At 41.5% G+C, this 16,628-nt stretch overlaps 3 protein-coding genes across 4 annotated transcripts; 1 reads left to right on the top strand and 2 right to left on the bottom strand.

Moving 5' to 3' along the window:
- Nucleotides 1-197: 197 nt before the first annotated feature.
- Nucleotides 198-5,747, bottom strand: LOC135335581 (acid phosphatase type 7-like). 2 transcript variants are annotated; one of them, XM_064531111.1, is made up of 11 exons: nucleotides 5,586-5,747; nucleotides 5,195-5,392; nucleotides 4,505-4,710; nucleotides 3,115-3,212; nucleotides 2,997-3,059; nucleotides 2,564-2,792; nucleotides 1,611-1,671; nucleotides 1,454-1,521; nucleotides 1,232-1,303; nucleotides 908-1,045; nucleotides 198-377 (listed from the first exon to the last, which is right to left on the bottom strand). In XM_064531111.1, the coding sequence occupies exons 1-11, from the start codon at nucleotides 5,689-5,691 to the stop codon at nucleotides 318-320; spliced, it is 1,299 nt and encodes a 432-aa protein (XP_064387181.1). In that variant the 5' UTR covers nucleotides 5,692-5,747; the 3' UTR covers nucleotides 198-317. The 2 variants fall into 2 exon arrangements, with proteins under 2 accessions (XP_064387181.1, XP_064387180.1); XM_064531110.1 differs by having other exon boundaries at nucleotides 5,195-5,416; nucleotides 5,586-5,730.
- A 250-nt stretch (nucleotides 5,748-5,997) lies between these two features.
- LOC135334546 (peptidylprolyl isomerase domain and WD repeat-containing protein 1-like) lies at nucleotides 5,998-16,611 on the bottom strand. Its single transcript, XM_064529772.1, has 18 exons — nucleotides 16,474-16,611; nucleotides 16,153-16,255; nucleotides 15,784-15,884; nucleotides 15,235-15,330; nucleotides 14,081-14,168; nucleotides 13,766-13,871; nucleotides 13,325-13,468; nucleotides 12,639-12,794; nucleotides 10,666-10,759; nucleotides 10,296-10,349; nucleotides 10,138-10,181; nucleotides 9,948-10,019; nucleotides 8,999-9,123; nucleotides 8,491-8,557; nucleotides 8,218-8,297; nucleotides 7,759-7,871; nucleotides 6,905-7,056; nucleotides 5,998-6,247 (listed from the first exon to the last, which is right to left on the bottom strand). The coding sequence occupies exons 1-18, from the start codon at nucleotides 16,607-16,609 to the stop codon at nucleotides 6,104-6,106; spliced, it is 1,875 nt and encodes a 624-aa protein (XP_064385842.1). The 5' UTR covers nucleotides 16,610-16,611; the 3' UTR covers nucleotides 5,998-6,103.
- Nucleotides 10,873-12,639, top strand: LOC135334548 (uncharacterized). Its single transcript, XM_064529773.1, has 3 exons — nucleotides 10,873-11,021; nucleotides 11,182-11,839; nucleotides 12,176-12,639. The coding sequence occupies exons 1-3, from the start codon at nucleotides 11,016-11,018 to the stop codon at nucleotides 12,598-12,600; spliced, it is 1,089 nt and encodes a 362-aa protein (XP_064385843.1). The 5' UTR covers nucleotides 10,873-11,015; the 3' UTR covers nucleotides 12,601-12,639.
- Nucleotides 16,612-16,628: the final 17 nt, after the last annotated feature.

The following is a 16,628-nucleotide window of genomic DNA, read 5'->3' as shown; positions in this document are numbered from 1 at the left end:
GATCAGAGAGACGAATCACTGTAATACCGAGAAGAGTTTTTGTTGCAATGCTGGAGGCGTGGCTCAAGAAGGCCAGGGATCTCCGAGCTGGCCAGGGGTGGAGGGAGGGGCCCTAGCAAACAATATTATGAACACTTGGTGAACTAGTTATAATTACGTATAATTGTTTAGTAGTAGTGAACGAACTTCTATATAGCTCCATTAATTCGACTTAATTATTGCAAGATATTGAAAACAAGTTTGATGAGTAGACAACTTCAATAATAATAATTATTAATGAATAATTTATTTGCCGTTCATTTCTTCGAACAACTTAATCAATTGTAGGGTCCATGGTAGTGTTTGATGATGGTGAACTTGTCAATAACAGTGCCATCCTGTAGAAACGAGAAAGTTAGTGTGTAGGTAAAAATAGTCGTACTACTATTAATTGGTTTACATTGCTTAGCTTAATTAATATAATTATAACGTGTGTTTAGTAACATAATTATGAATTTATGATACACATAAAAATTATTAGAAGTAAACATGCTGCCAGTGTTCCCCCAAAGAAAAGTATATAAGTAGAGGGACTGGGAAAAAGATGAGGGCCTAAGCGGTATAGAGCGGCTCAGGGGTTGGTACGGCATCAGTTCTAAAAGCCACATACACACCTATTTTGTGGTAAAGGGGGGGCGCATTGCCCTGCTTTCCTGCTTTATGGGAAACACTGGACTACAGCACATTGCTGATTTTTTATAGATAGAGCGCATGCATGTGGAGAAGGACATTGATAGATTCTACAACGCCACACGGTACTACATGTATAACTCAACTAACTCAGTTTCTGGCTGAAAGTTAATACTTAGGTGGATCGAACTTTCCACCCAGTGCCCTCAGTACATGTTAGCTCCACCCACCCACCTACCTGATCGGCACTGATCTGTTCCACTGTGACATGAGTGTGGTTATATACTTTAATCCTACTATAGCCATAGTCTTCGCTTCTGAATGCCATCCAATCAGGTTGCTCCTTTTGGAACCCAGCGTGTTTTTCACGGCAACCCTGAGTGGATGAATAACATTCGGGGGGAAAAGTTAGCACACAGTTATTTGTGGTGAAACATTAACTTGAGTTAGTCACAACAGTCGAGATTATTTACTTAAACATGGATTTGTAATTGAATGCCTATAAAATACGCCACTATTTGCTGGACAACTACATAGGAGCTGGACTCTACGGTCAACTCACGGCTGATCCTGACACAATGTGAATGGGTGCCTTTGGGTCAGTGTAGGGAGCGTCCAGGGAGCCATTGTACACCTGTGGTAAAGAGCGCAGTGGGTACAGTGGGTTCAGAGACTTCCGCAACAATTAATTGTGTATGTGAATGGGCGATAAATATTTTGGTCTCAATTGTGCACATAATTATTATGAATGAAGCTGGCAGGTTAAGGTTAAGAGGGAGCTCACTGTGAAGTCGTAGAGAGGCCAAAATCGTTCGTAGATGTGCTCATGACCCCACAACTCAATGTCCACTCCTGCAGAAAGGGAAGAATAAATACAGTCATTCCCGAATCATGATTCACAAGTAGATCAGCATATGCACAAACACACGCTCGGAACACACCATATTTGTAGAATAGATTTTCCAGTCCAAACTTGTGCACTGTTGGCTCGCCAACTCTCACCTGCATGTAGGCAGTCAAATACAATAAGGAAGCATACAACTATTGATCAATATGGGCACTGAATGTGAACACTGCATGTATCATTATGCCTCAGAGGGCATCTGCACAGCGAGGTATACGGTAGTGTGTGTGTGTGTGTGTGTGTGTTTGTTATACTGATGTAACTGTTCTATATATACCGTTGCAATGCAAATGCAAGTCATATAGCGGCTTCTAGCCACTTTTTCTTGGATATTGACTCGTGGATTTGCAAACTAAATCTTGTTCTCTAGTTTTGCTTACTTGGAAGTTTCTACTTATTACGCGCATGCAGCTATTTTTTGTGGCCAGAGTGATAAAAGAGCTTCAAAAATTCCATTGTCAATATTCATTGTGTCTAGCTACAAGTATGTACGTTGATCTAGTTATAGGTTGATACTGCACATGTTCCAACTCTAGGGCTGTTCAGTTGGTGGACTTTTATTCTGGGTACAGTTTGATTGAATTCTACCCAACATCCCTAGAGTAGAACATGCACGAATTATTGTATTAAAAGTATATAATAGATCTAGCGTACATGAACTCTCTACTAGCGAAGCTCAATCGCCCACTAGCGAAGGAGAACTCTCCACTAGCGAAGGTCAACCCTCTATTAGCGAAGGTCATTTGTACTGTCCTTTAGTGAATGTAAACCCTGTGAACTCTCTGGACTGCCGTAATTATTTATTTCCAGAGTGATAAAAGAACGTGCATAAAATAAGCACCAATTATTGCAAACTGTTGCACATTCCTAATACTTTATCGAGTGACCGCTTTAATCATGCACTATCACAGCGTTATGTGAAAGTACGCTTTCATATCATAACAATTAATTATCACACTCCCACTGTCCATAGATACACCACACACATACCACACTGTTGTAATGGTCACAATCATCTTCGTCAATAGTGGTGCAGTACATGGGATGATGAGCGATAGTAATTATCCAGGGATGTTTGTTCCTCTCCTCGGGTGTGTTGGCCATTGCCAGCTGCTCCTCTAGCCACTGGTACTGCCACTTTATAAGGTCTACGCCATACCACAGGAAAAAGTAAAACTCCGTGTTGAAGCTGATAACTCGTACTGGACCTACCGTCCAACTGAGTAGAGGGGGGGGGCAAGGGGTGTGGTTGTGAGAGACTACTTTACATAGAGTGTAGATCGTGCATCACTTTAGTTCTATATAAATTATGAGTACACTACACAGCATTGCAAATCATTAATTCTGGAGAAAACGTATACTGTTTGTAGTTTACTAACAAAAGAATGCCGTCAATAATTATGTCAATTATAGCCACACCCACCTGTACATGAGTCCCTCCTTGTTCCCGGGCATACTGAACCGATGAATGTAGTGAGTGAAGTTACTGCAAGGTGAGGGGGCAGGGTTAACGAGTTATCACACTCAAGGGAACGACTTACTCGAGCCACTCGTGGTTGCCAGGGGCAACCATGTACGGTACCCGTGAAGCCACATCTTGTATCTGGTTCATGAAATCATCCCCCACTCTACCTTCATCCTGCACAAATACCAGAGAAATACTAGATGTATGAAGTGAATTCTTTTACAATTGCTCAATTGAAGAATATAATTATTGGTTGACGTAATCCGCCAGTACTTATAGCTAAGACTATGTCAATCAAGAAGAGAGGCAGTTGTACATGCTACAGCTTTACAAGACATTTTAACTTTAAAACTTGCAATATTCTGAATTGGCTGTAACCACGGTAACGATATGATTATAAATATCATTAAGCATGCTCACTACAGTTTTGAAAGTTACACTGTACACCACTGTAATGACTTTAGCACAGCCCTCAAACTACAGCTCCATATATTCAATGGAGAATGGTGTGTATTATTCGTTGACTTTGACCCAGTTTATGTACATAATTTTATGAGTTTCGCTATATAAATTATTATAATTAGATGCTCTATTGCTTAGTAACAGTGTCAGTGTGGTATCCCAGGGGAAGAGAAGCAACATTACTGCATGTGACTACTGATTAATGATATTCATAATCGTTACAACTGTGGTTACAGCCAATTTACCCAGAAGATTGCATATTGCACCACATAGGTAAACCACAATGTAAACATGCAGGACTACTCAAACAGTTTCTTGGAATCGGCAAATTTGCAAATCAAATTGGCCAGTGTTGTTGTGTACTATAGATCTCTAGCAGCTATAAGGTTGCAGAAAGGCCTACTCCACAGACATGCGATGGAGAATGGTGTACCAGAGGTGTGCACTTGGTCTATAATACAGGCTAATAGCTAGCAATTTGAATGTGAACAAGTCGACAGCATGGTGGCATAGAAAGAGGTTAGAGGGAGATCTGATACGCCTGTGGGCACATATGGAAGTACCCTGACCCAAGACAAGTTCTATTTTGCATGCTCTGGGATTGATTCTTAGGCAGGTATTGTTATTTGCGTGTTTCCTGGACAACTAAAGCTTGATTCTTTGATTCCATTGAGCTTGACTAAAAATAGCAGGCATGTAGCGTTGCAGTGCATGCACCAAAACTGAAGGGGGGCTGCAGCCCCTGGTTCCTATATACACCACTGGACATGCAGCTAGGATACCACTGATAAAGGTACTGCAGTGTACAGTGCAAAGTATACAAGGGTCCACATTTCAGTAACCACAGCTTATACATTGTGGTTTCATGTTTCACGTTCGTGTATGTGTTGCAAGGTACATGAAACTGAACGTCTGCTGTAAGTCAACAGTGTATGTAACTTCAAGGTAGGCAGTCGTTCTATCAAACATTCAACCATCAATTTTTGTTACTCAACAATCCTCACATTGAATAAGTTGTATGCCATGTCCCCTGCATGCAGTACAGCATCAAACCGTTCTCTATTAACATCGTCAATGAGCCAGGGGAGGGAGCGAGCATTCTCCAGTCCAAAGTCACCATAGAATGCCAGCGTAGGGGACGAGGTATGGTCTCCCAGGGTTCTCAGAGTGAGCACCTGACTCCAGTTGGCAGGGGAGCCACATCTGTAGTCTGTAGTATACAATGTCATTGAATGTGTCCATATCTACTGAGCATTGTAGGATGTACAGTTACAAATTTAGTTATCAGGAGGAGGGGGGGTGCCCTGGGATTCGATTCCCCTAGAAATTAAATTATGTCATGACAAAATGTATGATTTTTTTTTCGAACTATATAAATGTAATGGTTTATACAAAACCCAAGTTGCACCAAAGATAACCGTTCCTCAACAAAAATTCTGGGGTCCTCCGAATCCTCAATTAAACATTTCCCCCTCCCAGCTAAAAATCCTGCATGCAAGAAACCCTATTGTAAATGTTGGCTTGTGAGGAAGGTATAACTTTACATATGACCAGAGTGTAAGGAATATTTCCTGTAGGAACGTTGTTGAGTGGTCTCTGTCATAATAGAACACACACCACGATAATGATAGTACATCACTAGAGGTGGTGTCTTTGGGGGGACCAAAATGAACAATTAATAGTGCAACACTCACCGTACTTCGCTAGTGGAACCAGATTTCTGAGAGTGGTCCTGTGAATGAAGCGATTCACGTCTCCCACTACAAACTTTGTGGTATCTCCCTTTGCAGTCTTGGACAGGTCCGTCTTGTCGCTATGGATACCATACTGCACTTCTGAGGTCTCTGTCCGGTTAAAGGTCACCCATGTAACCACGATTCCCGAGTAGGAGTCTGTACAATTTCCATATTTACATTCTATAGCGATGGAGGTATACATCGTAGTCTACCTCATACAGATGCACAGATGCTAGCTGGACAGAATTACCTATAAGCCTTGCTTACATTCTCATGACACCATCATTGCATTATCCCTAGCCCTATATATAAACAGCGACTATAGAGATCTAGCTAAAAAGACACTTACCAGTTGCAGCAATGGCTATTTGCTCAGGATCTGTGAACTCACTTTGACCCAGCCTTAGAGCAGTGCTCAAGACAAGCGCTAACAAGAGGACACTCCAAGTGGCCATTGATTTATAAATACTGAAAAGTTATAATTGCCCAACTTAGCCCACAGGCATGCACTTTATGGTTTTATAGCCCATCTTCTAGTGCGGCCTGGAATCGAGGCTAGCATGCACTGGTTACCTTCAGTCAGAGTATATAATCTATGGTGAGATCCAGACTGAGAGCTAGAGGGGGGCTTTTTGCTGTTTTCGACCCAACCCTACTATTTAATAGCACTAGGCGGCCCTCTAAAGACACGCCATCCAGCTTCAACTAATTTTCCATCTCTGAATACAGCCACCTTACCAGCGTAACTGTGGAGCCTTAAATAGACGTAATTATAATTATTGTATCATCGTAGAAAATGACATTGTGTACATGTATATACTGAGCTTGTTATAGAAATGATACTTATACATGTATAACTGTATACTGTCATTTCAAAGTCACGTTCATAATTTTGACATCTTCATAGGGTTTGTCAGTTTTTGGGTGTACCTTCACCTCACTGATTTCCTGGCACACGTTCATCCCCTTGATAACCCGGCCGAAAACGGTGTGTTTGTTGTCCAGCCATGGCTGTTTGTGGGTGTGTGTGGGTGTGCATGTGTGAGTATTGAGTATTTAAAAAAACAACTCGTAATTGTTCCTGTTAGAATATCCACTACATGTATATATGTACAGCATGCAATAATTGTAGCAATTATCAGGTTTTATAGTGCTATAAACACTAACAGTTGGCATCACGGTAATCGTATTGAAGTCTATGCATGGAGGCTATTTCACACACATGCATTCCGAACTCAGTAGATAGCAACATACAAAAGCAAATTTGCCTAATATTTATTCCTCGGTGAGCGCATGTGCAAGCGAGGTATACATGTACATGTACAGGTAGTGTGTGTGTCTAGACTGCTACTGTAACAGTTTCACTCAGAGATCACGGAAGTGCAAGTAAGAGCTTCTATGTAATAGGCTTCTGGTCCGGTTGTCTTGATATCAATTTGTGGCTCGAGTTATGTGCCATAATCGTTTCAAAACAGTGTGTAGCAAAGCTTGTCCATGGAGTGTTGCTACTCTAATAATTAGCTCTGCACTAGAACGCTAGCTATTTGGTACATGTAGCTGCGAGAGTGAGAAAAGAGCTGCAAAGCTGCATGCACTTAGTTGTTTCTACTCACTACTGTAGCATACAAAAAGAGTACAAGTATAATTTAAATACATGTTCTGACTTACAGTGGGTACAACAATGATGAAAAATTGGGAGCCGTTGGTGTTGGGGCCAGCGTTTGCCATAGAAACAGTGTAAGGTCGGTCATGTTTCAGTGTGGGGTGGAGCTCATCCTCAAACTCGTCACCCCATATTGACTCTCCACCCGTCCCTGTACCTGTGTTAGGGTGAGCGGGTGTGACTTATTGAAGATAAAAAATGACGTCATGGTACTTTATGTGTACCAAGAGACAGAAATTATACAGTGTGTACTTTTTTTTAGTACGGATACTGTGTGTAGTGTGTCCTATTATCTATTTTAGCATTAACGCTAAATTATGTCCGCATTAAAATAAAATATAAATATACTTTTGAGAGTATACTAAGCAAGCTAGCCCTTTTTTATCTATATCCGACTCCAAACTCAAACCTTCTATTCAACCGCCCTTGGATTCGTCGGGGCTGTAGAAGTATTCACACAAGCTTTTATTATACTCTTACTAATATATATGTGCTAATGAATTTGCTGCAAATCCCGCCAAAATTAGTACTCTCAACAGATAAAAATTTGAAAACACAGCTGTATTCGTTTTAATACTGTGGCAACCTTAGGTATTCCTATATGTAGGGACCCATATCTAACACTTCAGTGTATTTATAACAAAATCAAAGGCTATAATTATGGATTTAATGTTCTGTTGCTATCCATAAACTCTAGATGTACATGTATAATTATGGCAGCGGGTTCTAGGGAGGCCTATCACATGATATTATGCTTTAATCAACTACAATCTCTGGCATTACGTACATACAGTTATACACATGATCAACAGCGAGGATAGTTATAGCCAATAAACACCAACAACGCATCCAACTTCACCTGTGGGGTCCCCTGTCTGAATCATAAACTGCTTGATGACTCTGTGAAAGATGTGGCCATTGTAGTAGCCGTTGCCGCTGTGGACGCAGAAGTTCTCTACTGTCTTAGGACAACTGCGAGAGAGAGAGAGAGAGAGAGGGAGAGAGGGAGAGAGGGAGAGAGGGAGAGAGTGAGAGAGGGGGAGAGAGGGAGAGAGGGAGAGGGAGAGGGAGAGGGAGAGAGAGAGAGAGAGAGAAAGAGAGAGAGAGAGAGAGAGAGAGTGTGTGTGTGTGTGTCAATCATGCCCAACTAGTTGCGGGGGGGGGGGTTCTATTCAGATTGGACTCATGCAGGAGACTAGGCTCTAAACATGTGTACGTACATCTTTATTACTTTACTAACCAGGTGTTCAAGACAATACGCCTCAATTCGAGACAGGTCACAATTTGAGCTACAGTGTATACATGCAGTACAACTCACTATTCAGGGAAGAGCTTGATTTGAATGTCCCCTAGTGTGGTGTGCAGTGTAGCCAGATTGCTCACTCTGGACCCTCCTCCCTGCAGCAGCAGAGAGCCTTGTCACATAATTATAATATATAGCAATTGCATAATGGGTAAAGGTTGCACTTTTGAAAATACATGTATGTACGTATGTAGTCGTGGGCAAAGTGTAAAGCATAATCTGATTATAATTATCTCCTCTGCTAGTGACTGAATAAATCAGACCACCCCCACACTCACACCCACTCACCTGAGTGGCGGCCATCTGCTCTTCTTTGGAGGGTTTCTCATTGAACACATCTCTGTCACTCTCACCACTGCAAGGGGTACAAATAGCGCAATTACTACATGTGCATGTGCATGTGCATGTACATGTGCATGTGCATGTGCATGTGCATGTACATGTACATGTCAGAGGAAGTACAGTGACACATGTCTATAGCAGTCATCCTTGCCCAACAATGGCTGAGGTGGTCTACTAACACAGGTTGAAACAGGGAGACATTAAGGCCCAATAACCTGGCTGTATTACAGAGAGTGACCTGCTTATAAGCCAAGGGTGACCACTTGTTACTCAGGATGTACGTACACTTGCTAAACTTATATCTATAGACAATGTAAAAAGATCACAACTAGCACTGTAATAGTTGCACTATCTCAGTGTTCATGTGAAGTGACAAATTGAGCTAAGTACATGTACATGACTGTACTGTATACGTACATACATGACACACACACAGGCACTCACTGTACCGTACCTCTTGACATCAGCCGGCTCCTTTCTGGTGAAGAGGTAGAACCTGTTCTTTTTGTAGGCCGTACAGAAGAGGGTGGGGTCAGACGTGTCCTTACAGAGACCAGGGTTTTCCGACACCTCCATTTCCTATGAGAGTATAGGGTAGCATAATCAGTTAGAACATAATTATGTTTTGCAGTGAATACAAATCTGTAGAGGGACCAGTATAGTGATACACTAGTACCAATTTATATGGTACTTTTAAAAGAGAAAGTACAAAGACATAATTGGTTGCAGTTTCTGTTACATGTAGGAGCATAGTAACTAGAGCACTGAAGTGCCAACCCTCGGCTGTTGACATGAATAATAAAGATCTATAGCAATCAAAAAAGTAAAATGCTGGCTAAGCAGCAAGTAACAGCTAGGAGCTAGAGGTATGCTGAAACTTTTAAGAACTGAAAACGAAGTTTTGTATGAGACATTCATTGTGGACTAGGATCACAGAAAAGTTATGAAAGAAGCCTGGAGTCTTAGAAACATGGCTCTTGTGGTATGTTCTGGGGCTAGGATCAGGATAAGCAAAAGCAAAGAAGCACCAACAGTCATAATTTTAGCTTTCTACTTTAGTGACCCTGTTCCATTGTTTTTGGGTACGGGATCACTTCAGCTGTAAATACGTAGGACCTACCTCGAATAAAGGCCGGGTGTAGAGCTATCTAGCCAATGTGTGTAAGTTCAAGCTTCTTAGCTTTTATTCGACAACGAAGCTTTAACATCAAAATCTGCCTAATAACTTTTTGTGTGAAGGCAATCCATGCTGTAAACGCAGCGCTATGGAATCCAGGTAAGCAGACTCATGTTTCACAAACAGACGACTACTATACCCGCTGGCTGCGGCACAGCCTGGGGTAATTACACATAGATGCTTCCACATTAAACGGCTCTATTAATTCACAGATAACAATACCCACCATGTTAGCTGTGACCTTCTTGCCCACTTGCCCTTGATGAACCGCCAACTGGAGAAACCGAACATTCTCCTCCTGCGATAAGTAAATGCATGTGACTACAAAATATTTGACTATAGGTGTCTAGTCGAGACAAAGTGGTTAGGATGAGACCATTTATTTGGGACAGGCCTCGATTCAAATTAATACACACCTTTCCAATCATCCTGACACACTTGTTGGTGACCAAGTTGATCACTGTAAACATAGAGACAAGGATTGTCAATACTGCATGTTGATTGATTTCTATGCAATCAGAACTTCCCTCCTAGCTCCCCCGACACACACACACACACACACACACAGACTGACCTTTGATCCCTACCATGCTGGCGAACATCAGGAAGTTGCCAGTCTCATCAAACACTGCAATATGACACAAAAATACACATTGATAATCTACACTCGTTGGTGCATAGACACTGGTACACTACATAATCTAGTACCCACAATGGGGGAAGATAATAGATAGTTAGATGTTATAGCATTATCTGGTGGGACTTTCCTGGGGAAATACAATGGGGGAAGATAATCTGCCCTGTATTTTGTAAGGCATTTCCCCAGGAAAGTCCCACCAGATAATGCCATTATGATAACAACTAACTATATACATGTACTGTACATGCACAGGGAAAACATCTACATACGAACGAACACGCCCTTTCAGAGTGTGTCCACTTACTTGTATTGGAGAGAGAGAAAGCTGGTGATTTGTCTAGCTCTCTCTCTGTAGCCAGGCGACGACCAAACTCCATATTGGGCAGCTGTGGTGTTTTCTATATTGTGTGTGCAGTGTGTAAGATTATACATGTACATTAGTGAATAATGTCAAGTCAACAAATAACTATGGTGTGTACAATTAATGGCTAGGACAATGAATCTCATCAGTACTGTGTATTTGCTGACAATTGCACTTTGGTATTTATATAAACAAGCAGAATTACATGTAACAGTTAAGCCAGATCAACAGCTAAGCCAGATCAAGTTTACACAGAGACTACTACTACACCTCGTACAAGTGCAAGTTTTGCAATGGCAGTAAGTCAGTCAATTATCAGAATGTTATAGAAACAATTAATTGTACTACTGCAATATTTTCTGGCAATCTTGCTAGCAAAAACAATATGGCCCTTATTACTTGCAGTTCAAAAAGTTGACAATTAAATATTCAGAGTACATATCCTCTCCCCTCTCACAGGACCTCCCAGAGTGCCGAGGAGTGCTCGTGTCCCTACTGCTAGTCAACATGCTCCACACTATCATACAAGAGAGCATCATGCTAAGCAGTCAAAGTGTTGGTGCAGCATACGCCATGTTCGCATTGATGATTGTACTGTTCCTGGCTCTATCGATTGTCATAACAATCTTTCATCTGAAGCTAACTAAAGAATGGTATACGTACCGTATATTCTCACTAATACTGCAACATATTGGGGCCATCTTATATTTTGTTGGTGACAATATCACGCAGTTGGTTGTTTTCTATGGAGGAGATCTGGAAGCTGCTCAAATTGTGGGCACTGTATTCATTGGAATAGCTCTAGTGATTTTCCTATTGGGGCCTCAAATAAGCCATGTACTAAGGGAGAAAATTGATTCGGCTATAGCCTCTAGGAAGAACAAAGAATTGGATGAAAAGCACTGGTGTACTGCTATCGATGCACTCACTGTGATCCTTAAAATTGACATACTATACTCGGCAATTATCGCAATGATTGAGAGCTCAGAAGACTTATGCTCTGGTACAAGTGTCACACTAAGCACTGTCTTTCTCGTTCTATGCATGATTCTAGGCTTGTTGTATATGGGAGTTATATGCTACGTTTTAGCAGCTGACAAAAATCCAGCAATTAAATTAGACTGGCGGCGACAGCCCCTCGTGTACCGCGAGGGACTGGCAAACTGTCTATCAGTCACTCGTCTCAGCTGCAACGAGCATTGCAGCCTATCAGATTGCTCAACGTCATATTAGCCCTGTAATTGTAACCGCACTTACACTTCAGGGGATTCAGTGCATTCCATAGTAGCTGAATCTCATAGCAAAATTTAACCACATTATCTATAACGATATTCATGTTTAGTAGTGTCATACGATCTATTACACTTCCGCTGAGACGAGTGACTGATAGGCAGTTTGCCAGTCGCTCGCGCTACACGCTCGGGCGGCTGTCACCGCCAGTCTACAATTAAATACCGACTCTTTGTACTCATCGGATTAATAGCAATTGTAGGTGTCTGCTTTTGTTTGCATATTCTTATGGATAACGAGCTACCTCTTGATTGTGGCTTTGGCTGTGGCGGTTTTAAAAGAGTTGGAAATACTACCGTCCCTACAATGACTTGTGATGGAACAAACGTTGGACCTTGCTGTGACCAGCACTTTAACAGCAGTGTGAGGCTAGCCTTCACGCTAGTCAATTTTCTCATTCTAACGGTTATTTCACTACTATTCGGTTCTGCATATTTAACGACGAGGTTTGAGAATCTTCCGGATTGCTCCTGTGTATTGGAAGTGTCGAAGGAAAGCCAAGAAGTTCATGCCGCCTCTGCACAGAGTCAGAGTTATGGCCTACATCATGCTCTTTCTAAATTCAGCAGACTGATTGTGGACTCTTGATGCAATGACACCATATAACAGTAAATACATGTAGTTACCTGTTGTTGTTCCGTGAATATGTCCAGAGCCTCATCAAATACTCTGTGCAGCTTCCCCGTGAGTGTGTGGAAGACTCTCACCTTTCGATCACGTGATATCACCGCAAACAGTCGACCATTAGGTGAAAATGTGAGCGACAGGGGAGTGGTCTTGTGCTGGGAGGAGGGGGACAATTATAAAATGAGCGAGCCCAACATGCAAAACAGTATGTATCATTGTATCATTAATTGGTGTTTATGATGGGGAGAAGAGGTCAATGGGATCGAGGTAACCTAAATCTTTGTTTGTAGGTTTGCATGCACTTACCGACCCCTTTTCAATAACTTATAGTCTTAGTTCTGATAGGTTTGCCCTTTAGGAATCACCGGATTTAACAGAGAGACTCTAATTAAAGGTCAGAAAGGGTTAACCATCACCGAACTACTATATACTGTTATACAGATGGAACTCTGCTTACAATACATGTAAGTCACCGAACCTTATTCAAAACTGAAATCAGGGGCATCTCTAAATTAATATCTTCTAGAAACTTGCATACACCAAAATCACAATCCATGAAAAAATGGTTAGTTATAGTGAACACATCAAATGAAGTACATGCGTACATGATGTAATCGGCTGGATTGAAATGAACAAACTACTTATTGTAAGAACATTAGACTGTATACACTTTACACACGTGTACCTTGGCAAACTCGTAGAGGTCAGTGTCTATCTTGTGTTGGAACTTGGCGGCTCTGGGGAAGCCATACTCCTGTGCAGGGCCACTCCAGTACTCAACCATACCCGATTGGTCCCCTGACACGACAATGTCATGTTGACTGTCATACTGTAAAGGGGAAGGGGGTTGGTCTTGAATGATGGGGTACACCATACGCATAAAATTATGTACATGTGTGTGATACAACGAGTCTGGGCTACAGAAAGCATTCTGAAATGGCTCACCCCAAGCATTCTGTAAATTGCATCATTGATAACTTTGTCTAATTGATGGTTATAGAGCCTACAAATAAATGTCACGTACAGCCTCTCAAAGCTAACTAGAAAAGTACCTTAATTAACTGTTTACAGTGATATTCAATGCAGTGATATTCAATGCACAGTGACTAGTGATGTCTGTATGTACCTCCATGAAAGTGATAGGTGAGGAGTGGAGGTTATCCAAAATGGCTATTTCCTTGTTTTCACCCCGCCCATCGTACACATGGATCACCGGACGATCCTGCTCACAACTGGAGGGAGGGGGGCAGACGTTAGATGAAAAGTACAGTGTACGAAACTTATGTATAGTTGTTACAGCTCAGTTTCTCAGGGCTAGTAGTATCTATAATCTCACCTTTTCTACATGTCATTGAGCACACATAATGATAAATTACTGATCACACCTTCAAGACCTGCCATAAACCGTATATATTCAGCCCTTGTAACTCAATTAACTGACCATGCCACTGCAGGTGTAGCAGCTCCCCCAGTGAACAACCAGACACAGTGGGTGGGCACAAACTTCAGTCGAAACATGTTGATCATATCTGCATTTATTAGGACAAGTAAATAATAGAGATGTACTAGATCAGCATGCATAAGACGCATTCCCCAAAAGCTGAATTATAAGACCGATGTATTATTGACTGTCAAAATTAGCCGTTAAGAAAGCCTACAAATATCACCACATGCACATTCTAGTCTAAGATACTGTATAGCGGGTTATTTTTGTATATCGAGTGGACATTTTCGTATTAATTTTTGTTTTGCATTTAGTAACCCGAAAATAGTATTACAGTACAGATATTATTCTGTGAAATAGGCTCTACACCACTATCCTAAGCTGTATGAATAATTATTATGCCTCGGTGCGCATGCGCAAGCGAGGTATACGGTAGTGTGTTTGTCTGTGTGTGTGTCTCTGTGTGTGTAGACTGTTTCAGCTGCTCAAGGATCAATGAAGTGCAAGTAAGAGTTTCTATAGGCTTCTAGTCATGTTTTCTTGGCTTGGTATTTGTGGATTTGCAAAATAAAGCTTCGTTCTCGAGTTATGCCTAGTTTTGCTTACTTGGAATGCCATTGCAGCCTTTTCAGAAGAGTCAGTCCGTAGCAAAACTTGTTCACCGAGTGTTGCTACTCTACTTAGTAGTTAGCTCTGCATTAGAACGCTACCAATAGCTATTGGTAGCTGCAAGAGTGAGAAGAGAGCTGCAAGGCTCTGCTGCGCTGACTTGCAGCCATTACTTGAACTTTTGGCATCAATCGTTTTTAACAACAATCATGGTCGATCATTACCCACTCTTTGAGTTTTCCCTGTGATTCTATATTCTGCATGCAGCAAAATTCATTATAATTAATGTGTGTATAAAAGCTAGTTATTAGTAGCTTTATGTTATGTAGCTTTGGCACCTCCACCGAGGCATCAGCACCCGCGGTGCTTTCATTTAGAATACTAATTGGGTGTAGTTCATATAAAAATTTGCACCAACGAAAAATTACCAGCTACAATACAATATAATTATGGGTGAAGATCAGCTAGTACACGTTGTGTATATTTTACACACCCAGCTACATGTATTTTAACAGATTGTGTATGAAGATAATTGTGCTCACCAAAGTTGATAACATCGAATATCTTGAGAGCCTTGTCATCAGACGTAGTACAGAGGAGCAGTCCGTCCGCACTCACTGACATGCCGTTGATCCTGCCTGTGGGGGTGAGGGTGGAGCTAGTGTGAGAGTGTCACATTTTCTGTAGCCAAAAAACCATAGAAATTATAACCATAATTATTATACATGTAACTGTGACACAAGCTCCTGACTCTAATCGATAGCTTCTAGGATTGGTGTTCGGAGTGGTAATCCATTTCCACATACATGTAGGCTTTGGTTTCCTAATGTGAACATGGATAATAACTATAGTGGGTTTTACGGGCAAATTAACGTTGACCTATACATATGACAGTACCGTATAGCGTGAAATTTTCGATATTTTCATGGGCAAGCTGACCTCCACGAAAACGTTACTGGAACGCATGCAATGCTTATTTATATATTCGAATTGAACTAAATTTTACCCCACGAAAATTCCCCGATATACGGTAGTGTACATTCAAGCACAGTACTGGCTAGCTAATACACGTGACTAACAAAACAATTTACCAAGGTGAGCTCTGAAATGTTTGACAAACTCTATCCCCTCCTCTTGCTTCTTCCAGAACTTAACGTGGCCATCCTGACTGCCTGTCACCAGGAAGTCAGTCCTGTGGCAAATGTACAGTCAGTAATAATTTACCTTATTTAAAATACATGTCATTGCAAGAGTAAGCACCCTATTCAATATGTAACAAGAAGTACTGTCATTGCAAGAGTAAGCACCCTATTCAATATGTAACAAGAAATACTGTCAAGTAACAAACAATTACAGCCAAGGAACATTAATTGGTCAACTATACTTAAAGGAGGTGTTACAAGTACAATATGCTATGTAGCACTGTACTGATGACTAACTAGTCATGGGCCTGCACTGACTTGGTGGAGATGAGGTGTGTGATGACGTCGCGATGCATGTAGCTGGTTTGGTACATCTCAGCACACGGCAGGTTGTCAAGGTACATCTTCTCATAGGGGAGAACTGTGTGTACATGAGTGCATTGACGAAAAAACTTAACAGTTGCTGAGGTGACGAAAATGTTTGTCAGAAAGTATCTGGTGAATGGATAAAGATTATTCACTAAGATAATCTATAGTCAGTGGTCTCAATGTTGTTGTTACAATAGACTACTCATGCTCAATGAATCCAATTCCGCCACTGGCAAACAATTTTTACTTCCATTGCAGCAGCTAGGTCACCTTTCTTCCTCTTCTTGGCTGCATTCTCAGGAGCCACTGGCATAGGTCCAATTACCTCTTCTTCTGCAGGTGGAGGAGACCCAGCGCTAATCTTTCGCTTTCTACCGTCCCTCTCATTCTCAAGCTCAGTAGCCATGCTTTCCGATGCACAGCCC

Source organism: Halichondria panicea, chromosome 4 (genome assembly GCF_963675165.1).
Source record: "Halichondria panicea chromosome 4, odHalPani1.1, whole genome shotgun sequence".
Taxonomy (NCBI): domain Eukaryota; kingdom Metazoa; phylum Porifera; class Demospongiae; order Suberitida; family Halichondriidae; genus Halichondria; species Halichondria panicea.
Note: the sequence above shows the minus strand (reverse complement) of the source record. Positions and strands in the feature narration are given on the sequence as shown.